Here is a 24,583-nt window from a genome sequence, read left to right on the forward strand (position 1 = left end):
CAAATTTAGAGGATTGTGTGATACTTAGCAGGCAGTACAAATTTAGAAGATTGTGTGATACTTAGCTGGCAGTACAAATTTAGAAGATTGTGTGATACTTAGCAGGCAGTACAAATTTAAAAGATTGTGTGATACTTAGCAGTCAGTACAAATATAGAAGATTGTGTTAAATTTAGCAGTACAAATTTGTCAGTTTGTCAAGCATGATACTATCACAGATTTATCTCACCTGCTCTTTCTTGATAACAAGTAGGTGTTCTTATTCTGGCAAAAAAGAAAAATTGGGGAATTTTCAAATTAAAGCATGGAATTTATTTTATAATAACAGAAAAATACTTTTAGCAAACAGCTTGTCTACTGCAAAAAGTCTGTGAAGGTAGAGAGCCAGAATGTTTTGACCCTAGCAGGATTCTCTTTAAAGGCAAACTGCCACAAAAACAACATATTTCTTTGTCTTTCCATAACATTTTCTCATTCCTTCGTTTATATATTTTTTTATATTAATATTTAAGCTGTGTCAATTTATTCTTCATATTCATATTTTAAGGGTTTTGTCATTTTGTTGTCATTGTTAAGCGCTCTTGAACATGCTTAAGCATGAAAAGAGCGCTGTATAAATCTGGTAAAATAAATAATAATAATTGTATGCACTGGTCAGTCTGAATGGGCTAAATGTTTACTACTTTCCTATGTCAAGTTGCTCTCCCAACTGAAGAGAAAGTCTCCCTTGGCATTTGTTCATCTTTACAGCAGATCTTGAATAATATTGGACAAACATTGTGATGCTTTGCATTTGGTATAATAGAAACCCACAACCCAGTGTAGTTTCCTCTTTGCATGTAATTAATAACTGATTTTATGAAATAGTGTTGAGGAATATGAATGACATTCAGTATTCAGTGCTGCTCCCTACAAAATCTTTAAAATCTGTTCCTGTTTTTGTCACTCAGAATGTATTCAAAGATATGCCACAGAAGAGGCTCTGCTAAGCCAAGAAGACCAGACTTCAGACAGCGAAAGCTCTCTCAGCCAATTCTCCGAAGATGAAGCCCAGGACATGGAACTTTAGTGGTTAGCTCTCCTCCCCTTCTGGATATTGCAATCAATATTTTTGTGTCCAGGAAAGTCACGGTTTTTGAGAAATTAGGAGGGAGTGAGAGCCAAATGGATTTCAGAGAATAGAAACGACCCGGAAATAAAAAACGGTCAAACAGGGCTTGTTTTCATCTCTCCGATCTGCCAACCAATTGCTGGCCGCAAGACACGAGAAGTAGACATTTTGGTGCACGCCGATCACGCTAAGTTTGCAAAAAGCGGTTCGACGCCATGTGATGCATTGCTCTCTCTTGCTTTTAACATGGCCTTTTCCGTCTGGTCGTTTCTTGATTTAGTTTTCCATCCCCCTCTAGCCCACCAGTTTGTAAGATTGTCACAGGGGAGATAAGAGGCGAAAATCCTTGGGTTGGGTTGTCATGGAGTTGTGTGATGTCACAAGTAGATCAGGTTTGTGATGATGATGGACATCCACTGTGTCCTACGTCCAAGCCCGCTACAGACGTCATGTCAGCCAAGAAGGATAAGTGTAAACATGCTAACTAACTCTGTCATTACGGTTGTAAAGTGTGTTTATCTTGCCATAGTTTGTGAAGAAGACCATAATAAGGCTCTCTACAGATGAGTGCATTTCTTTTTTGGTCAGATGAAAAGTTTGTCTTTGAGCAGGGCGATATGTTAACCTGAACCAAAGCTAAAAATGAAAAAGTATATGACTTTTTAGCAAGGGTTTGTCTTTTGTGTGAAACGTCCGTGGTGTGTGTGAATTTTTTTCCCCCGTAGGTTTGAAACTGATAGATGCTGACACAATATCTGAGCATGGTGCATGACAGCATTAAAATCACGGTTGTATCGGTTAAGAGACTGTTGGCTTATAGCTCTTTTAACAGCGGTGTGTAGTTTTGGCACGGAAAATATTTGGGGGAAACTAAAAGATTTGACCGCCCGATCTTATGACGCAGCAACATGACAAAGAAAATGTGGTAGATGTTGGCACAGTATGACATTTTAATCATCACAATCGTATGAAAACCAAAGGACATTTCCTCAACTGTCTCTGATGGAGTTAGGTCGTCACAAAATATCTATATCATACCATATGATATTGATCTTTGGCTTGCTAAATATTATCTCGATACCGTACGACTCATCTTGCTTTCTCCCAAACGATAATTTTTTAGCTATTTGCTTTGGTAGCTGTCATATAAGATGTAAGACCACCTGACGACAAATGTATACTAGCTGTGTCACGTCTGTATCACCACCCCTCCATTTGTTGAGAGTGTCACGTGTATGTGTGACATGTGTCACACGTGATGATACCTTAAACTTGAAACATATGCTTCCAATTTTTAATCATGAAAGTACAAATGTCTACCTCCCGTTTAATAATTAAGTGCAAGATTCTTTGTTGATATTTATTTGACTTTGCCATCAAGCTTTTAAGTTCATATGTAACACTCTAGGACTTTCTGCCATACTGAGTTGAGGCTTTACTGCAAATGGATTATCTACCGTATCTTTTGATAGTAAAACTCGGCTTAAACCATGGTAACAGCAGTAGTGTAAAGATCAGAGTTTGACTTTTCAAAGAACCAACTGGTCCTAACATTGTCCATCCACGGTCGGATTTGGATGTTCTGGTCAAAACTGATGTACAAGATACGATTAATTTTACAGAGAACAAAGTGGAAGCATTAAAAGAGGTCAATTTTTCCAGAAAATCTACCAAATTTTCTAAGATTCCATAAGGCAAGGCCAGTAGTATAGAGTTAAACTAGTCAAAGCAAAAACCTAAGAAAATTTATTATGTTTCTAGAATTGAAGGAAAGATTTCATCAGAGATGTGTGACCATTGAAACAGTGAATTGGGAATGTTGGATGTCGTCATAGAAAACATTAATAGAGAAAAGCTCACATGAAGCAGAACCTGGTGTTTACAGGCCTCATAGAGACATTGTAGCCCCCAAAAAACTCAAAAAGCATAACTGGGCATTACCTTGGAAACAGCCTTAATATCCAGGTATAAGGTGCGCTTTTCTGCTGACTCAAAAGTTGAGAAAATAGCAAGGGATTTGTACTAGTCGTATAAATTAGTGGACATTTAATTTATTTCCAACAACCGTTGAGTGTTTATTTCCACACTCTTACTCCATTGTTAGGCACTGGTGAATCTCACGTTTCATATCAACCTAAGAAACCGCGAACATGTCGAAATATTCTACCTTGGTTTCAAGTCATTTAAAAGCATCGACAATAGTATCAATTTAGAAATCTGCCTAGCCGAGCATTAAACTGTTTGCTATCAATGTTAATTTTGCCATCTGAAACAATCTCAGGAGCCTGTCTTAAGTGTGATGATTTGGAAACTGGTCAAAATTCCGACCAATAAGATGCTTTCAGGTAAATGTTGTACAGGCAAGCTGCTTAGTGTATGAGAAAATTAAACTTTCATTTAGAATCATTGTAAATTAACATAACCCCACAAAAGAGACTACTAGCATTTGTTAATCTTTCTTAGGAACATTCAGAAAACAAGTGGAATTTTATGACCTCTTTTTGGTTGGATAGTTTTTTTGTGCTTGTTACCTAAGTTTCACACCTCACACCAGTTTTATTTCAGGAGTGGCAGTATGAAGAAAGTATTGAAAATTTTTAAACAGAGATAAAACAAGAGTCTCGCATTTCTATCAGTTTATGGTTCTGTTGCCAAAGTATTGAAATCAAATGGTGTGATTCTCAAAAGAAAGATTCAGAGGTAATTTTATGCAGAGCTGAATGTAACGTTCGTCCCGAAAAATCAGTCTGACGTTGTACTGAACAAGTGAGAAATTGATTGACCTGAAATTTACATTTTTTTTTTTTTTTTGACTTTTATTATTAGCCCAGCTGATCTTACAAATTGTGATTTTGTGGGAGCCTTTTAAAAATTAATTTATTTATCATATTTTTGTTCTTCTTTCTATTTTAATGCTTCACGTTTGTATATTCCTGTAGATCACCAAAAACAGAAAAAAAGTGGCATTTATTGGTCGTGTGGATGTTTGGTTGTTAGCTTGCGGTTGTGAAAGATTTTTCAAATGAGAAGAAAAAATGGGGGAAGTAATGTACTGTAAATATTTAATTATCAGAAGAAAAAAAAAGCACAAAAAAAAATGACAAAAATGAAATAAAGCAACATAAAAACAGGAGCATCTTTTGAATTGGTTGCAGCTTTTTTTTCTAGGAGTAAAAGGAAATTCAGAAGAGGATATGTATCTAAGCATATCGTTAAAGGGGACAGTATAGTAGTGGAAAGGCATTCTGGGTAAAAGCTTTCTTCAGCAGAGGCATGTCATTCGTAGCATTTTTAAATTGTATTATTCTCATATTTTTTAACCTGTCAAGTAAAATTTTGAAAAGTTCTGAGGTATCTGCATGTGAGGGTCGTTAACTTTGATCAAGTGAAAATGTTGGACAAAATTTCATGAATAGAAACCATATTATAAAGGAAATAATTGTGTTTTAATCAGCAATCGTACAGCAGGTAAAGTGAATGGGGCGGTTGGGGGGGGTGAGGGGTATGGGTGAATGAAAGAAAGTAGGAGCACAAGACATTAAAGAGTTACATCTTTGTAATACAATCTCATCCTATGTATGGTTTACTGTATGAACCCAGTGCAAAGTGTATATTTGTTGATAGGCTAAGGTGAGTTATTGGGGCCACATGGTTGGCTTCTCAGGACACCTGTTCTCCAATATTTGCAGACTCCTTCCTTCTCTTTCCTGCTCGCCATCTACCAGCAGCAGCTACACTACTGCACTGACTGTAATGCATCATGCATATTTGTTGCATAGTAATGTTATTTATCTCAAGTCTTGATTGTTGCTAAAGCTCTGCATCTTGGAAGGAAATTCCTTTCGACTTAAATAGACACCTTGGAGGATGTATGGCCTTCTGGTTGAGAAGTTACATGGCAGCCTTGCTATTCCTTTGTTTGTGGAAATTAATGAATTTGGTTGAAAGAATTGCATTAAAAGAGTTTTGGTTCCTTGCTTTCAATTGTCCAAGAGGCGTGGTTGGCGTGGTTACTGTTGAGGTGCAAGGAGACTTGCGATGTGTGGTGGGATTTGAAAGAGAACAGAAATTGCTGAAAGATGCATGAAATTTCCAGTAGTATAGAAGGTAGTTCATTTCAGTAGTCTTGTCAGAATTACCGTATTGAGATATGTAACTGCACAGTCTATCACGCTATAATACAAATGGTATAGGATTAGATGGGGTAGATGTTAAACGGTCAAGGGTTAGATGGGGTAGTTGTTTTCATAACGATTGCCAGAAGCCGTGTGTGAGCCCGGACAAGTCTGGTGGTTTAATACGTTGAATCACAACGTTTATAAGAAACACTGCTCTTCACCAACATGAAAAGTACAGGCATGGGACAGTTTAAAAATTTCCACATTTTTGTAAGAAGGTATTATTTAGACCTGTAAGTCTAGTTTGTGGTACATATTATTTAGTCGGATGTTGTTCTTTAAGAGTACACAGATCCATGGAATGCACTGGATGGATTGTGTACTCATTGAGTGGGACTAACCAGGCAGTGTACTCGATGTGATATGAAGTGTACTCAGTGGGCGGGGAACTCAAAGTACCACTATCACTGTCTGTAGACCTAAATTATCCTCAGATTTCACATTTTTCTCTTTGGGATAAAACAATGACAAATTCAGTCAGCTGGAAATACATAGTTCTCAGTTTCTGCCATATAAAGCCATATATATGATGTAACCCTTTTATTCAGTTAATGATACTTTATAATAACTTTTGATGCATCCCATGGAATTAAACGGTTTATTTTTTATTGGCTAACAGTCTATAATATTATCTTTAATCATTCACACATGTCTCCTAAATAGATGTTAAACCTTACAGATCTATGTTCATTTTTTTTTTTTTTTAAACAATGAAAAATTATGGTGATGTATATGCAATCCTTTCAGCTGATGGACAGACATTATTGGTAATGATATTATACCCAATGCTCATTAGTAGAAGCATGAATATAAGTGAAGAAAATACTGATATTGAGATGGGGTAACATCATTCCATACATAACTCTGCTTAGTTGATCTACGTAGTATAGGATCAAACAACAGATACTACTACTGCCCATTCAAGCAAAAATTTAGTCTTTATATCTATTCTAACTATGATAATTTCAAAGGTAAATAGTAAATCACCTCCTTACCATACATATCTAAAATCTTCCCTTCTTTGATGTTTCACTCATACATTTGTTACCATTTATATGCATGTCTCGAATATCACGGAAAAATTATCATAAATAAAAACAAAAAATGTTTTTTTTTTACTCACAACAGTGTATGCTCTAGATTTTGGTCATGCAGATTCTTTTAGAAATAGAAAATGTAGAGGGCAGTGTTAAAATAGGTGACCAAGACCTGTATACCTGTATCCACAAATGTACAACAACAAAATGCAAATCGCCTTTAATGGAAATGAATTGAGCTGTGGAGAAGAATTTGAATGCTCTGCATCAAGAATGGAATGATAGACTATGTATACATAAAAACAAAATTAAATTAAAAAATTAAACATTGAATGTAAAACACACATGCTGGTAACTGACTGACATGAAGGTGAGAGTAGACGGTAGCCACTATTTTTACATGAAGGTTATGGTATGTTACTGAAACTAAATGTAATTAGTATTACCCTCAAATATGATAGAAAGTTTTACAAACTATTGGTCACTTACGTTGAAATTTGAACTATCATTTTTTACAGTAAATATTTTTTCTCTGCCCTGTAGAGGCACGGTCAACTCCCAGAAGTGTAGTCACGAATTGTAGCGAGTTTTAACAATGGTAAAATCTGATTCAAAACATTTGCACCAAACCTGTTTTGGGTAGGCAAAATGCTTGATTGTGTAATTTCTAACAAAGCCTGTATAACAACGTGTGAAAGGTATACCGTTTTTTATATTGAGAACTCTTGCCTCTTGTCATCCATTTATGCCAAGAGAAAGGACTTGATATTCATCCTCTCATATTGGTGAGAACAGTAGAGAGGGTTGTTCAAGTGACTCACGACTACAGTCATGACTTGCTATAGTGTGAATGGTCAGTTGTACCGTGTGCGTGTAATCTATGACGCCAACTTCAGTGAATGAACACTTCGATTCCTACGCCACCATGGTCATTAATAGTAGCTCATATCATCTGAGGGGAAAATGGAAGAACGGCTTTTACTTTTCATGTGTTGTTACCAAAGAAATATTTAATATTGGAAAGAGGGGGGGAGGGGGATGTAAAAAAGATTATATTAAAGTGGATGGACATCGAAGAATCAAACTATAAAAAATAAAAATAAAACAGTCGATGCAATTTTGTAGACGTTGTTTTGCCGGTTATGTCTATATTATCATTTTTGTTTAAAAAAATTGTGCATGAAAACATGTATACAGGTTTCTATAAGGAAATGGGCAAGCTTAGATGGAACAGGTACGATCATAAATAAGTTACGATGCGTGTTTCTGCGTACAGAAACAAATTTTCGCCATGGTTACTCACTCTGCTTATCAACACGGGCACATGTTAAGGTCCTGCAAAACGGATCATACCTAGCAGAATGATGTCTTGCACTGGCTATACAGAGTGTTGCCAATTAGCCAGTATACTTGAGTTCCATTGTTCCATCACTGAGTGACAGATGTCGCTCAGTGACTAACAACGGCTAAGGGTTGTACGCCTATTTTGTATTTCTTCATAGATATAAATGTTTTCGAAGTATATATTCTATACACAGCACAAAGTACCGTATGTGTGTATATATATATATATATATATATATATATATATATATATATATATATATATATATATATATATATAAACGCCTTCCACCGATTGAAGCTTTCATTAATCTTTGATCGAAAACCTTGTCCCTCTGACCTACGTCTCAAATTCACTTATATGCAAAAGAGGCAACAAGCACATGAGTCGGTGGACTTTCGTGGCCTTGTACCAAATCTGATGGTAGTTAGAGAAGGATTTGGAGAGGGTTGTAAGTTCATTCATTATATATCATCGTCGCCTTGACTTCTTGGTTCAAAGTGACGCTTCAATGAGTCAGTAAAGACCTTCGAATTACTCTCTTCTTATCTTTTAGAAATGTATTTTTGTTCTCTTTACAGTCCAGTAGAGATTGTAAGTACGAACTATTTGATGAGAGAATAGAGAAAATAAATCGATCCACGAAACTGATTGAGATTTGTGTAGTCATTAGGGTTATAGTTGGATTACATCTATCATATATACACTGCAGATGAATGGTGATGCTATCAGAAGAACAAAAGTTAGCCTAGAAAGGTTGACTTTTATACCTACAAAATATAATTGTTGTTAAACCCCTGGTATTCAATGTGGGGGTTGGCCCTTTCAGGGTCGAAAAACTATTTTTGAGGGTCGCCAAATAAAATCTGAAGAAATGTGAAATTTACGAAAAAGTGTGTAGTTGTGTGTGTGGGGGGGGGGGGGGGATTTCCACAAGTTGCAAACACTAACCCCATCTTGCAACTAAGCACCCATATGCATGTAAAAGTTCTCACATGTCAGGAGTAAACTCCTCCGGTAGACCGCTTCCCTGCAGGGCACAACATCCGCCACTAGGGGTTAACTCCTCCGGTAGACCGCTTCCCTAGGGCACAACATCCGCCACTAGGGGTAAACTCCTCTGGTAGACCGCTTCCATTGGGCACGAAATTCGCCGCTAGAGGGTCACCTAGATGATCAAGGTGTAAACTGGGTTTCCCTGGCAATTTCTTTACACTATGAGAGACCGTTAAAAGCACTGAAAAAGAATTTTGATATTCTGTAAACTGTTGAAGAAGAAAAAAACCTCACTGTTTATCAGTGCAGGTTGTATTTCAGTACTACCACTTTTAATGTTCGAGAATGAACGGTTTAAACATCTGGGGCTCATCAATTAGAGATGCAATACCAAAAAAACTCATTTGGAAAACAGACTTTTATGGCCTCAAAAAGTCATTACTTAGTTACAATGCTATACAAATTTGTCAAAGACAAATAGTGTTGAGCGTCATGCAATCATATGAAGTGAAGAGAACATGTTCTGGTTTGGTTATTAGAATCTACAAAAAAAATGGGTCAATGTTTGGACCGATATTGAGGAGCTGACGTCATCATCAATTTAGACTTAAAGGAGCATTCCAGAGCATTGCAGCATTACTAACACCCATTTGTTTGTATTCCCTGGAAGATGACACACATGTCAAATTTAAACTTTTGTCTTTCTTATTTCCATCAACTTGAGAGGACGCTTTTGAGGCTCAGATGAATGATATCCATGCGTCAATTTTAAACATGAAATTTGTTTGCCTTAATTCGACATCACGCAGCACCCTCCCGGAGTCATCCCCCCCCCCCCCCCGTCCTCACACTCTACTCCTCCAAAAAATAATATAACCTACTTGATCTTTTTGATCAAATCCCAGAACGATGCGTTGGGTTTATTTAGTCTAGATCTTAATGATTACGTCCTATTGCTACGAAGTTTAACGTAGTAACATCAAATGATACCCAAATATGAATATGCCATCTGAAAAACATGAAATTTGTTTGCGTTAATGCGACATCACGCAGCACCCTCCCGGAGTCATCCCCCCCCCCCCCGTCCTCACACTCCACTCCTCCAAAAAATAATATAACCTACTTGATCTTTTTGATCAAATCCCAGAACGATGCGTTGGGTTTATTTAGTCTAGATCTTAATGATTACGTCCTATTGCTACGAAGTTTAACGTATAGTAACATCAAATGATACCCAAATATGAATATGCCATCTGGTGCCAGCGGCGTAACATCATCTTTTTTTTTGGGGGGGGGGGGTGAAAATGCTCGTGCCCCGCACCATTAGGAGCCTCCGGAGCCTGAAAAAAGTAAGTAGCCGAAGCATAGGAGTTTACGAATAAATGTTCTTTGGGACTAAATTTATCATAATTTATGAAGAGTCTGGACCTGTTTGTTCCGAAACCGTAGACAGTGTGTGATGATATCATCACCTATCATCACCTATCATCATCATCACCTATCATCATGTGTAGATACTGTATCTATTTAAAGTGAAGATATAGTCCATCAAAAATGTCAGTCACTCCAGTACTTGTCTCATTTTGTGTAGTTAATAGTTTGCCTCTGAAGCATTTGCGCAACCTTATTAACTTGGAGGTAGGGGGAGATTCATGGGAGGACTGATCGATCCCCTGCCACCAGGCGCGTAGCCAAGGGGCGAAGGGGGCGATCGCCCCCCCCCCCCACCTTGAGCATATTTTTATGTATGTTTTTATGATATCGCTAGTAATTTCAAAATAGATAATACTTAGATGCAACTTACAAGGCTGGGAAGTGCCATTTCCAGCGATCTGGGGGAATTTTCGGCCAAAATTTTCTTGTACGCTTCGCGCCAACTCATGCTGGCGCTACGCTTAGATAGTTTCCAATGCCGTATCTACGGCTCTGAAAGTTTGCCTACAGGTTCGCCCTCCCTTGGCAAATTCCTCGCTACGCGCCTGCCTGCCACTGGCATACAGAAACTTTCCTCAAAACTAGTTTAAAGTACTTAATTTCGATACCGGATTGGTATCGACGTAATATTTTAATACAAACATCTAAACAAATAGAAAAAGGGAATATTATGGAAACATTTAGATTTGAAATCCGAATTAATACAGACGAGATGTTATTCTTTTATTTTTCTTCTAATTTCTGTTGTTTTGGGGAATGATTATATACCTTGCTACCATGCAGCAGCGTCATTAATAGTTCTCAAAACCCATGGAATCCGGGTTCTTGGTACTGCTACCGTGCCCCGACCTAATGAAAGGATGGATTACGTAATAAATTCTTAAGAGCCATTCAAAATCAGCTAAAGAACGTCTCGTTGAATGACCCGATTATCCGTGTGTGAAGCCTATTATAATGTAGTCTATGGTTATAGCAGTTATACAGTATAAGATACTTTTTTTTTAATTCCAGCCTAGCCAGTGACGATCCCCATTCATATTGTGTTTTAAGGCGATAACGAAATGCCTAACAACCGAACAGGCTATCAGCATGGATCAATGGGAAAAAGAGGGAGTTTTTCCTCCTAACAAAAAAAGGGCGAATTCTTGTGGTAAAAGACTATTCAATAGAGAGAACAATAGGCAGATGGTCCCAACAATAACTGTCCGAGGAAGTAAAAAGCAGATTAACAAGGAAGGCCACAGGAGACCGAGTTTATCAATTCAGATTCTCTATTCTATTTTCTTGAAGCTTACCGAGTAAAGAAACAAGGACAAAAAAAAATCCAGCACTGACCGAGTTTAGTAAGGATGTTTCTACCGCTGGTTTGCCACATATGCTACAAGTGCATTTGAAGATATACATTTGGCCGCCCATGTATACAGTTAGAGATGCTGCGACAAGAAAACTTATCAATCACCCTTCGACCTGGCAAATAACAAAACCAGGAAAGGAAACGAAGTTAAAACGGTAAACGTATATATGTTTGAAGTTTTCTTTTGAATGATTAAGGCTAAATTTAACATCTGTAACAGGTTATATTCAAATCAATATGAAATATGTTTTATATAACCCATTATTTTATTTATATGACTTACGTGTTTTCTGACATATATTGTCATATAGGTATATATGTATTTCTTAATAAAAATTGCCATTTGGCAGCAGTGATGCTATAGTAATCAACATTTTTAACACCAAATATGGTCAACGTATTGTTCTGTGTTTAGTTTTGATTTCATAGCTTTCTGAGAGAGGGACTACGGTCTGTCCCTGCTTGATCCGTCTATTCTCTATTAAACTGAATTAAGAAATGTCTATTTTATGGATTTTACTTGCAATTGTGGTCCCGTTTTTTAATTCTATTAATATGATTTGTATATATATATATATATACAAATGATATCAATAGATGAATACAAGGACCACAATTATAAATATCATCATAATGATTTATTTACAACTGAAGCGATTTGAGACTCCATGCATAACGATTGAATATTTGCAGATAAAGAGGTTTATGACGTCGTGTGCTAGCTATAAGTATATATATATATATATATATATATCAGGTAATTCAGGTTATAGATACACACGCACATCAAATAAAGTACAGAACGACTGTGACGATTTCTTCATCCATAAACTATTTCCATATTTAATCGCATGTTACTGAGTCTAAGAATACAGTCACTTATAATTACAAATAATTGAGTGTGGAATGTAATACTTTTAACTTGCGAGAGTTCATCATTTATGTACCATACGAACAAAACGTAAACACTAACTAGGAACAACACAGTTAAACATAAGTTTGAAATAGTTTTAAGAAAAGTCTAAAACGTTGAAAAAGCATTTGCAGGTCCGGCGAACGCCGGACCAATATTCACGGCGCAAAAAAAAAAAAAGAAGGTAGGACTAAGAAAAAAAAATGGCAAAAAATAAAGAACCAAAAATAATCTGGGAGGTATATTTTTCAATAATTTTCAATAATGATGACGGCAAATAGGCTAAATGTGACTACTCTGGCATGGCAGGGGTCTTGTTTTCAAGCTCGGGAAGTGCCATTTCCTGCAATCTGGGAGGCATTTTTTCAAAATTTTCTCCAGTACGCTACGCGCCAACATGGTGGCGCGTAGCGTAGTTTGACCTTCCAAACGTTCCCCGATAATTATGATAGATGGCCACACTCTGATCTGCCGTACCAATCTCAAATAGCTTCCGACGCCCCTGGAAAACCTATATTTTCTGTTAATAATCAATATGAAATTCCATGTGATGTTTCATTGACATACCTACTTAATTTATTCATAACAAAACAGTTGTCTTTCCGAATAATCAAGTCGATTTCGCCAGGAATGTCCCGTTTTGTTTAAGACTGGTTGAATATACCTAACTGTCGAGCAAAAGGTGTGCGAAGCAAATTCGTCACCTCCGAACGTTATCGCCTCGAGTGTAATCTCGTCTTTGCAATTTACTCTACAAGTTAGTCCCTTAGGAACATTTACTAATACTTTGTTTAAATCTTGGGTTTGAAACAAAACGAACCATGCAAACGTCAAACATATAGATAAGATGATTAATTGTTATCATCACCATCTGTATACTGTGTTCAGGTTTATTTCAATTTTGAAAGTTTTTTCCTTAAAATCAATAAAAGTGCACTTACTGCTAGAGTATAACAATAAAAAAATTACACAATTCATAGCAATACATTTCTATATAGTATTATTTTTTATAGAGTATAAATTTAGTACACAGTAGAGTACCGTACTGCAGTACGCTTGAAAATTGGCTAAAGAGTTAACAAATATTGTAGATCTGCTTTGTTCAGTCTTTAATAGTTTTCTTCCACCACGGGAAGAAAGAAAAACGGGAGTATTTGGGGGTGATTCAATCCCCCCACCCCCCCCCCCATATTCCCATTTGTACTTCGTAATTGGAAAGCATTAATGTGTGTTCAAATCCTGTTAAAGGTATTTTCATTGATAAATGGATTGATCAATGTTAGGTCTGTTTGTACCAAGAATTTCCTCAAAGTTCAATACCGACACCAATAATTTTGTAATATATAGGACATACACATAGTCACTATGTATGCGGCATACAGTGTATATAACCTGCCACGCCCATGTACCCTCTAGCACATGTCACGTGTTCCATTTACTTGGTTGAAGATCGTTAATTTTCTGACTCAACGGTCCTTCCAAGAGCGACAATACAAGTCTCCTTACTTTAAAAAAAAACTTATTGATTTTAAAGCTTCCTACCGGCCATGCATGACTTCCTTATTGATAACATGTGGATTGATACCCAATTTTATTTTTTTGGTTAAAGAAGTTCTGCCCAAAGTCATGAAGCAACTAGATAAATTTACGAAACATTTTCGCAAATTTATATGATGAGTAAAATCCAAGTTTCTACTTTATAACTAAGATAATGATAGAATCTTGAAGCAAGACAGAACCTTCATATGGATATTTTTTTTTCTGAATTGGATTATTTCTAGGAAGAATCGATTTGCCAATCTACACAGCCCTAAGAACTATAGAATTGTCTTGGGTTTGTATAATGCATGCACTGACCCTTTGTGACGCTACTTCAGACAAGTGTTTGGCCCAATGGTTATGTATGGTGCGCAAAGTGTCTGTGTAAGCCCAGTCGATTGGTCATCAATAGGTCAATAGGTCCTGCAACGGTCATTTAACCGGTGTATGTTACGGCATGGACCATAGCTGTGTACATATTTATTAATTCATTTCATTTATTTGGAAGGCAGGCATACAGGAAACGAGGATTATGGTGCCATTTCTTAAGTTGTTGGTGCCCCTCCTTAAAACCTTAGTGCCTGTCCAACTCAAAATTCTAGCTAGGGCCTGTTGTCAAACAAAAATGGACCATCCCTAATACAATATGTTTCCCAAAGAGGTAGTGACCGGTTCAGAAACACTCATGTAGTCTATAACCTATGTCGAACAAAACATTGATTGATCAACCAAAGAATGTCCATACCCACTGAATATTGACACTTTATATTAATCCTTTCAGTATAAATATATGGATCGAAATTTCCCACCCTTCACATACTATGATGCCCAAACGGTTTTCCTTACGTTGTTTTACGTTTAGTTTATGCTTCTTTAATTGTATTTGGTAAGCTACGCTAGAACTAGCCTATACATGCTGGTTATACAGTCCCGTATCTTTACAATATAGTTTGAGATCTGAACAAGGCCTCGCGCTTGAGGATGTGACAAAGCTCTATACTGCTTTGAATTTGCATTTTGGCCTAATTAAACAAGCCATCACTTGTGATTAGCCTAGTGCTATAGTTATTCACAATGACCGGCAGAGTATTATGGAACAGAATTGAACGGAGAACCTCATCCGATTTTCGTGAAGTGTCATTAAACCAGTGAATTTTACACAGCAAATTTTAATTTTCATCCCCACGGAAGCCAATTAGTACATAACATTTAGACGGGCGTAAGGTTATTATGACACAGTAGGCTTCACGGTACCAATGCATCTGCATGTATTGCTGGTCGGTCGCATATTCTAAACTACGGAATTGCTTGTTACGTAATGTGACGTAATACTTCTTGTCCACGAGGGAAAAAAGTTGCCGGTTGAGAATTACTCGCAATGCAATTAATGAGTGTACACTATAGTTAATGAAGACAGTGAAAGTGTATGTACGGTTGTTAATCTTTCCTTCTACTGTTTGTAATTCTGTATCATTGTACAGTGTAGAAATCATCTTTCAGAGGTTAGGCTTCAGGCGTGGCCATATCAGAACATACCGTAAGCGACTATATGGTACAACAAGCTAGGTAAGTTTTAATCATATAATATTCTCCGTTATTATACACAATGTGTTTCATTTATGGTATAGTTTCTTTTCTCTCCTTGACTTGATGACGCATCGATCTTATAGTACACGAATGGAACTACTTCCTATATAGGCCTACTGGTGTTTAATATTCACACTCAAGACATATCCTAGCCATGTAGATTCTATCAAACATATATCTAATGTATATATCTACTACATGCAATAGTATAGTGACTGGAACCACCGGAACTTTCATAAAGAATTTTATTTGTTCAAGAAATAGCCGTCTCTTCGATGTGTAAATGCCTTACAGGTGAAATGTTTGTTCAAACAGGGTATGCATTCAACGTATATAACCCTACAATATCTTGACTAACAGAAGCTAGGTTCTCGTGTGCACCCTGATTTGATGCGTACCACTATGGTACGTGGTCGTGCCCCTTACTCAATGGTGGGTATTCAGTGTTTCCTTTTGAACTGTTTAAATTCCGTATCATTCTCTCAAACTAGACCTATTCAGTCATAATTAGATCCCTGTAACTTCAACGGAACTGTACAAAACATATACGTAAGTTATGTATGGTTACTTCTACGGGTATACAATAAGCATGCAACGGTAACAAACAGTTTAAAACACTAACGTGTAATTCTCCATTTTTAAATCTTTGTTTTCACGTGAGATATTGATGGGTTAAAGGTTTTTATTATCTAGCTTGGACTAGCATACAGTGTAGTGCCTAGCCATAGGACGGGGTGCACATTTCAAAACAAAAAGTCGCTTTAACTGAGAGGCCCACAACCAAGCAATTTTAAACCAACAGTAATTGGAACTACAACTAACGTTTTTTTATGAAACGACTTATTATTTTGCTAAAGAAAAGTACAATCAAAAGTACACTCGAAGATTGTGTGGAAATGTCCTTATAATAATTATTAGTTTTTAGCAAAAATTTAGGATTTCAAATACGGTGTGGAACAAATAATGACGACCTTTTAAAGTTTTTTATATTTACAAATTTCGCAAATTGAATAACGTGGAAAAGGGCTTTACGCCTTTTCCTCAGATTATTACGTCTGTTCATAATTAAGATATGGTATACAGGATTAATTTGCCTTAATTAACTACTCTGCCAACCTTCTTTAGTTTTTAGTGTTCCAATTTTTTGTTATGTTAATATTGTTGCTGTTGTTTTCTTCTGCCAATTAGCTTTCATCATCGAAAAAAAACTTATTCTGATTCTTCTGATTCTTCAAATTAAAACAACTATTTTTAAGGCAAAACGTTTTGCAATGTTCGGTTCGTAACCGATGCTAACACTCTCAGTCATTGAAACTCACCAATAACTCTCTAATAGGCTTAACCCTACTTGTAAGCCTCAATACTAGAAAATATCACGCATGTTGTGAAAAAATCAGGTCTTAAAACTTGTAAGCCAAAGTGGTTGTTTATTATGTATTGGGAGGCCCGAATTACATACGAGAATGGAATGCCAGCATGCAATAAGTTGAAAATGTTGAATTAATGGTATTACTGTGAACGCACTTGATGGATTAATGAACTAGGAATTTGTTCGAAGGATAAATAACGAAGTAGATTCTATATTTGGTGCAAGGTTAACGCAGAAAGTAAAATCGTGTTCTTGTTACTTCTAACATCCCCCATACATACCGTAAGAAGCCTTCACTTAACAGACGGAAACCTAACTCGTCAGTTGGATATAAAGGACATTGGATAACACTAATTTGTATCAAGGTACTGTTACAAGTTATTAATTCGTAAATCAAACATGTACTGTTTTCGAAATAAATGTACGCGATATTTGTCGTTCTGGACTAGCCATATATAATTAGAAAAGACATTCAAAAGAAAAATTCATATGAGATGTGAGTAATTTTTCAAATTTATTGCATTTAAAAGGCTTGCGTGAAGGCAGGTAATTGTTGACGTTATATCGTTCAGTATTCAAAACAGATACTTTTTGGAAAACCGTGTATGTGCCGTGTGCAGAATGGATCTTTGTGGTACAAACTCTATGATTAAATCATTGTTTTGATAGCCTTTGCTCATTGTATGAAAGAAGAAATCAAACAGCATTAACACCTAAACTTATGAGTTAAAAGTTCGAATTTGAGGGTTAGCTAATCCTTGAATTTTGATTGATAAGCTTAAGTCTTCAAGCTGTAAAGTCTTTGTGAAATCTTTGTATATCCTGTATCCGTCCCACTAACACATTATTCTCTGTTCTTGTTCCTTTGCAATTAAAACTATCAATGATATTTGCCCTGCAGTCACTGCATACCAGTTTGACAAATAGCGGAAAATTGATCACTTAACAAATCTAATTATGTTTAAGTTAAATGTAAGATGATGTTGTTATGGAGTAAACATTTAAATTGTCTTATTGTAGCGAATTATTGACAAATTTTATGTTTTATTTCAAGGTTTGATAAGGAATGATAAATTACAGACTTGATAATAAATGGTGTTTTTATCAATTTTCTGCAAATTGTCAAGTCAAGATTGAGGATCCTAAATTCGTTTCTCATTTTGATTTCTAATGACGAATTACACATATTTAGTCGGGCTGCATATACGTCACCAGCAATATTATTTTGGTATAATGGTCACTGAACATTGATACGTGTCTGCGACTGAGTCACCTGCCATGCAGGTAGACCTTAGTTTCCGGACAACAGGAAACCGATAAAGTAACAAATACAATTTTATCTGAAATGATGGTTTAGACAGTTGTCTTTAACAAGCTTTCTGTAGTTGTCTTTATAGTTACGTACCACACAAGCTAATGGCAATTAGGTCTAAGTGTGGAATCTTACGTTACGCCCTTGGCCCCAGGAATCTTGACAGTGTGGTAGGCTTCGGTTAGGACACTATACAAACGTTCTCCGTTTGGGCATCACTTGCGTTGTGCATCTCGGGACAGAGAATGAAGGATGCAGCTATTCATTAGGTCTACAATCGCCCGAAAATCCGACCCATATGTAGGCCTAAGCTAACGGCGTAGGCCTACTTTTACCTAAATACATTCTTCGCCATTTGATGGAAACATCTTCAGGGCTTAACTCCTAGTGTATATTGATGATATATCTCGAGGGGAAAAAACAGTGTGTTTTCGGGTGAAGGAGAATGGACCTGGAGCTATATTCATGGTTTTCAATATATACCCGAAACCCCAACCCGTGTATAGGCCTAAGCTAACGGCGGAATCTTTACCTACATCTCCGCATCATTTTATGCAAACTGGAAGTGTCGAACAGTTTGGTGACAAAGCATGAATTTTCACTCTCCTTCACTCTCCTTTAACACAGACTAACGGTCAAACTGCCTTAGTACTTCGATCAGGATAATACACACGTACGTATCGGCGATGTTTTCGACTCGTAAATCCCCTCTTTTTCGCTTAAAATATTCATCAGGTCATCTCAACACTCTTCTGTCGGAAATTCAATCAGCCGAGTCGAGAAGTATCGCTTGTTCTTTCCAACATGATAAAACCATGGCCGGGTAGAGCCTCCAATTTTCCGCGACCTTCTGCATCATCCTTCAACATTATCAGTGAGAAGCTCTACAGCGAGGCGCACGTGGGCCTAACAGGGTTTGCGTTGACTCGAACGCGAGTATAGAAACCTACGTCGGTACTACTGCGAATATATATGCGTGTATCGGTATGCATACAACAAATTGATGAACGACTCGAAATATCACTGACTTGCATATAGGCTTATATACGCATAGAACCGATAGTCTTCGACGTGATACCGTTGGACCGCCTTGGAAACGCTCTATTCCACTCTTGGAGGTATGGGTGTTTCAAAATATTTGTCACTTGGAAGTAGGATGGATTAAGGGTACTTGTTTTAGTCTCGCAGATATTTAGCAAATTTAAGCAGCCGTAATGAGTAGGCAGGACTGATATAGTAATAACGTAGGCTATGTTGTCGCACAGGCAATACACTATATATAATATAAGCAGTTCTATACTAACAACGCACACATCATAGGTGTAGATAAATACATTTTACCCTTCTATATAGAGGAGGGGGATAGGGGCGTGGTCAGAATTTTGTATGCACCCCAGATTCGACTAATATATGTGAGTGGAAGCTTTTCTTCTTTTGTGTAATACTGAAGGCTAGTTCGGAGAGAAAAATGGAGCTGTGTAGTGTTCATCTTCATTAGTAATAATATATAGAAGCAGTTATTAGCTACCTTATACCTATAATAGAATAGTCTACCCAAACTCTATACTTATCAAATAAGCCTATATTAATAACCGGGCAATACAATGCATCTTGAGGTAGACGTTCGTCCCTGGTTGCTTGCACAAGGGTTATCTGCTGAGGTGTTTCCGAATGTGTCCCATAATTGGTCCTTACACTACCATGCGACTCTACTTCTGTTGTTGTGTTACACTGGAACATGAGTTAGATTAGAGGCATACGCCAGCTCCTTCAGTCCCAAGTTAGAGGAAGGGCCTAAAATTTACCAGTTTGTGTTATTTTGCATCCACCTCCATCTGGTGGTGGAGATGACGTCGTTGCACCCTTGACCATTCAGTTGTTAGGTTTATAGTGACATAACTACATTGACATACACTGTTATGGTCTGCAGGCTGCTATTGTAGTATAGACAAGCAAATTACAGACGCTACATTGACTGTACTTGAGGTACAATTAGGTGTGCAAAGGTGGCTGGATGCAACTAAGTTATTACATTACATTAGTCAATTTCATATCTTTACTATTATTTTTGAGCAGACATTACTATTTGTGCGTTTGATTGCTCTAGGCACCCTTTTCCAAACATGTACCGAGTAAGGACATTTCTTAAATACATCAACTATTATAGAATTTGTCAAACAAAGCTCTATCAAGAGAAGACCTCCGCTGCCTCTTTTTCACAGTGTGAATACCGATCAGCGATTACTTATAATTTATTCCATTCTATTCTGAGCATTTTCATCGTCCAGTGTATACACTCTTCACGTTGGGATATTCACCAAACTTATTATTTGTAGTGAATTTTATTCACTAGGCATGAACTATTTGCATGAAAGTCTAATAATAATAAGTAAAGATTGTATTAATTACCATCTAGCACGAAATCCTAAAATACGAAATAACCAAACTCCAATGGGATACCGTATTGTTTACTTAAATACTTAACATTCGTCATGTTATAATGCATATATTATTGCAATGTTACAATGTTTTGTGAGGAAAACAAAGATCATAATCAGACTCTACAATTCCATTACATTCTGCGCTGTTTCCATGGCTACATAAAGTTAGATAAATGACGTTAAAATAAAGACGTTTCTCGGTTTTAACTCATGGTGTAGATTTGAGCTATGTTTGTCCCTTCATGATAATTAATAAATAAACTATCATTGAACTGACCAATGAAATGTCAAACCTGGTTTTATTCCTTAACGCTCATTTCCGCATATGAACTCATTGAGCTCATTGCGTAATTAAATTCGAGTGATTGACCAATACAAAGTTTTATTGTTTTCTTATTTATTGTTTTATTTAATTTAAATTTTTATTGCAGGTAATCATGATCATTAGGAAGCGAATAGAGCACTACCCAACATATTTTACACGATACCATTTGAAAACCATTATACTTATGAAAATCTTACCGTTTCTTGTTTAGTTATATGTCATCAAATTAGCTAGGAAATAATCATTAAGAATATTTTATAAAGTATATTCAGGAGAGAGTAACTTCCAAATTACCCATATAGAGATATCACAATTGTATGGTCAGTTTGGTAGCATACAGCATTCACTCAAAGGTTACATTTTAGGGTTAATACCTTGATTGAATGTACATTTGTATTTAATAAATAATTTCTTTAGTTACTTAGCTGTTGTGACAAAATATTGCAACATTTTTTTCTTGATTGGTACGTTGATAGAAGAAATCGAGAGCCTAGAAAAGCTAGAAGCGAGCGCCAAGAGAAAGTTCATTTGCGCGCAAATATGAAAAAATGCATTCCTCTTGTAAGTTCTCAGAGAAACAACGTCAACCTTTCATTTTAAGTTTTCCATCCGTTTGATAAAATCCCCCCCCCTCCCCCAGAAGGCAAATTGTTAACTATAATTACGAATAAAAATGCCTATAGTTACGCATGTATGACGAGACGTAAGATTTGGCAAATGTTCCTTGCATTTTATGAGCCAAAGATGGCTGATCATTAATCCTCTGGGACTTGACGTTTCTGGAGTAGAAAATTTGGTGAGGCCAGCTCATTAATGATGCAAATATACTGGTATTGCTTTATATTTATAAGGGAAAATCGAGGATATTTTGACCAAAGGACAACATTTAATAGCAGGGATGATCTGTTTTTCGTTTAAAGCCTATATTTAATAGGCCTATATCCAACTTCATCGATAGGAGTGCAGGTCTGTAAGACCCGTATTATTCGACGCATGATGGCTATCTACTTTTTATATGCAAGATAATCTTTTCGACGTTTTTAAACTAAAAAGGCAAATGGTAAAAATTGTAATGAAATAGCCATTTTAAAAAAAGGTCTTAGTACCTTTATAGGTATCGTTGTCATATTTCTGTTTGGTGGATTTAACGTTCAATAACTTCAAACAGGCACAATCATATCTCATTTTCAATCTTCTATAGTTTTAGGTGTTAATCATCATTTTATACATAAACCATGATTTCATATTTTAATGTCGCTGTTTATCAGAAATATATTATTTTTTTTGTAGATTGCCCACAAAGCATATTTTCATTTCGTTGTTTTTGTTATTTTATAAGAGGGTATCGATTTACCCCTAAGCATCAAACTAAGACTTCAAGATCTCGCAGTTTCGCTTTTCTGAAAAGTGCATCTCGTTGAAGTGTTAAGTTACCCTGAAGCCAAAATCTCTACCAGTTAATGCATGTTATTAAGAATTGGTTCTACAACTGACAAAAATTCTGTGGATTTTTGCATGATTGTCCTGAATAGAATCCGTCCAGGGTCAGTTGGCTCGGTCAGTAAAACGGTCAGTTTGCAAGCTATAGCGGGAACAGTGTATATGCAATGTGCAAAGATGGTTCAAAGTTTTGTTAGTTTTACTATACTTGCCAAGTTCTAGCTTAGGGTTTAGAGTTTTTTTGTAGATATTTTTATATCTAATTTTATTCACCATTTGAAGAAGAACATATATATATATTTTTGATTTATTAGAAATGAGGAAAATTACATAAGAAAAAACTGGTACAAGTATGAAAGAGTTTAAATATGACATGCAAATACTTGATTAAATGAGATTACAATATTACTTGCTTCGTGCATAAATTAAGTAGCTGATTGGATTTGTCACTACTTACATGCCCTTGGACCGTATTGTATGAACTGATATTCCCATTAATGTCCAAACAAGAACTTAGAAGGAAAAAAATCCATTACTTTTTTTTATTTTTATGAAGTAACAGTGTTACAGAGTGAATGTTGTAAACCAGCGTGGAATTTACAAATGAACGCATTTGGACAAGCAACATTACTTTCTTTGCAGTTGTTATTATTGTTATTTATACTTGAGGTTCTTGTTTAGTTGTTGTTGATTAGGTATATGCACAAGTTTACCAAGTTTATTCAATCAAAATGTTTTCATATCAAAATTTCTTATTTTCCTGCCAGAACCAGTCTTTGGCAGCAAACAAGACGAACCACCGCCTTTACCACGTACCGATACTGCTTTCGAGTAAAACACGAATCTTGAAAGAAAGGAAATTACGTAACAATGTAAACTTTCCTAACATGCGTTGGCAAAGTGAACGATTTAATGAATGAATCCATCATTACTACAATGGAGCGATATGTCAGTCAGATGAGGATATGATGACCTTTGACCTATGCTGCATATGATAAAGTTTGGCACTGGCACATTTTGCTGTATGATTTATAGTCAGCAAATTATGTTAGTGTCGAGCTTACTCGTGTGAGAAAACCATCACGACAACCTACCAGGTGTAGTCGGTTGTTCATCTTACATTGGGAGATCTTTCTGTTTCAATAACCCCCCCCCCCATCCCCCCGTTATCCATACCACACCTCCCCGTCCCCGATATCCCTACCACAACATCGTCTCCGTTACCCCTACCACAACCTCATCGTCACCGTTATCCCTACTACAACCTCACCGTCGCGATGCCGCTCTTAATACATATATTATGACGATGGCTATATTACAAAAGAAATACACTTGCAGTTCATAATTCGATAATCTTTCGTTCAGTGTTCACTGCCCACTTTACAATACGTGTAATACTATGCCATTGCTTTACCATCGTCGCCACTTCAAAGACTTCTAGTAGCTTTGCTTAATCAAATAGCCCACGCGTCCTCTCTCCACCATCGTTTCCGGCGCCACCTCGACCGTGTTAGCTCGATGATAAAACAACGATTACAATAATGTGGGTATACTCCAAACACAATTGACGATAACGTGTGTTATGTGGTAAAAATATTTCTTGGATGTCAATTTAACGAGGAGCCAGCAACTTTCTAATTCTGAGAAGGTTTGTTAAGAGAACCAGGACAGGATCGTCGAAGTGACCAATATGCTATGGAATTTGTCCCTATATTTGGCAATGAATAGAATCACACTGTTGATGTTATGATTTCAGTGGTACTATCATTGACAAGCATGATGGCAAATTAATCTACGAATGCGCATTAGTGATTTAAATAGCTCCGAAGCCTTGCGTTGAGGACAGATCTGGAACGTCCTTATTAGAAATTTATCATTGGTTTAATCAGGGATCAATTTTAAGTTCCCTGGTCTAAGGTGGCATACTCCTATTAGAGTCTATATCCATCCGCTCAATTGTTCTCCTTCATGAAAAGTGCCAAAAAAACAGCAGGAGAACATCTTTTTTGACTTGTTATCAATCATGATCTAGTTTTTTTTTTTTGTGGCTTGCATGTTGAAGAGCATGAATGGAAGTACATGTGGTGAGAAAATTGGGTCAATTGAGTCAATTTTTTTAATGGGCGTATGCTACCCTAAGTACGTCAACCAATCACAACGGTAAGTCTGAAAAAATAGACCTATAAAGGTGATCAGTTTCCT

At 36.6% G+C, this 24,583-nt stretch overlaps 1 protein-coding gene and 1 long non-coding RNA gene across 2 annotated transcripts in view; both read left to right on the forward strand.

The window, feature by feature from the left end:
• LOC139961070 (ubiquitin-conjugating enzyme E2 H-like) overlaps positions 1-8,322 on the forward strand; it is a 31,461-nt gene extending 23,139 nt beyond the window's left edge. The window contains exon 7 of the mRNA XM_071959923.1: positions 951-8,322. Coding sequence (XP_071816024.1) covers positions 951-1,069 — 119 coding nt within the window. The 3' untranslated portion in view covers positions 1,070-8,322. The remainder of the gene's footprint in view (positions 1-950) is intronic.
• Positions 8,323-11,470: 3,148 nt separating this feature from the next.
• Positions 11,471-22,883, forward strand: LOC139961520 (uncharacterized). Its single transcript, XR_011790906.1, has 3 exons — positions 11,471-11,610; positions 15,389-15,473; positions 18,911-22,883. It is a non-coding gene; the product is annotated as an uncharacterized lncRNA (long non-coding RNA).
• Positions 22,884-24,583: the final 1,700 nt, after the last annotated feature.

Source organism: Apostichopus japonicus, chromosome 20 (assembly GCF_037975245.1).
Source record: "Apostichopus japonicus isolate 1M-3 chromosome 20, ASM3797524v1, whole genome shotgun sequence".
Lineage (NCBI taxonomy): Eukaryota > Metazoa > Echinodermata > Holothuroidea > Aspidochirotida > Stichopodidae > Apostichopus > Apostichopus japonicus.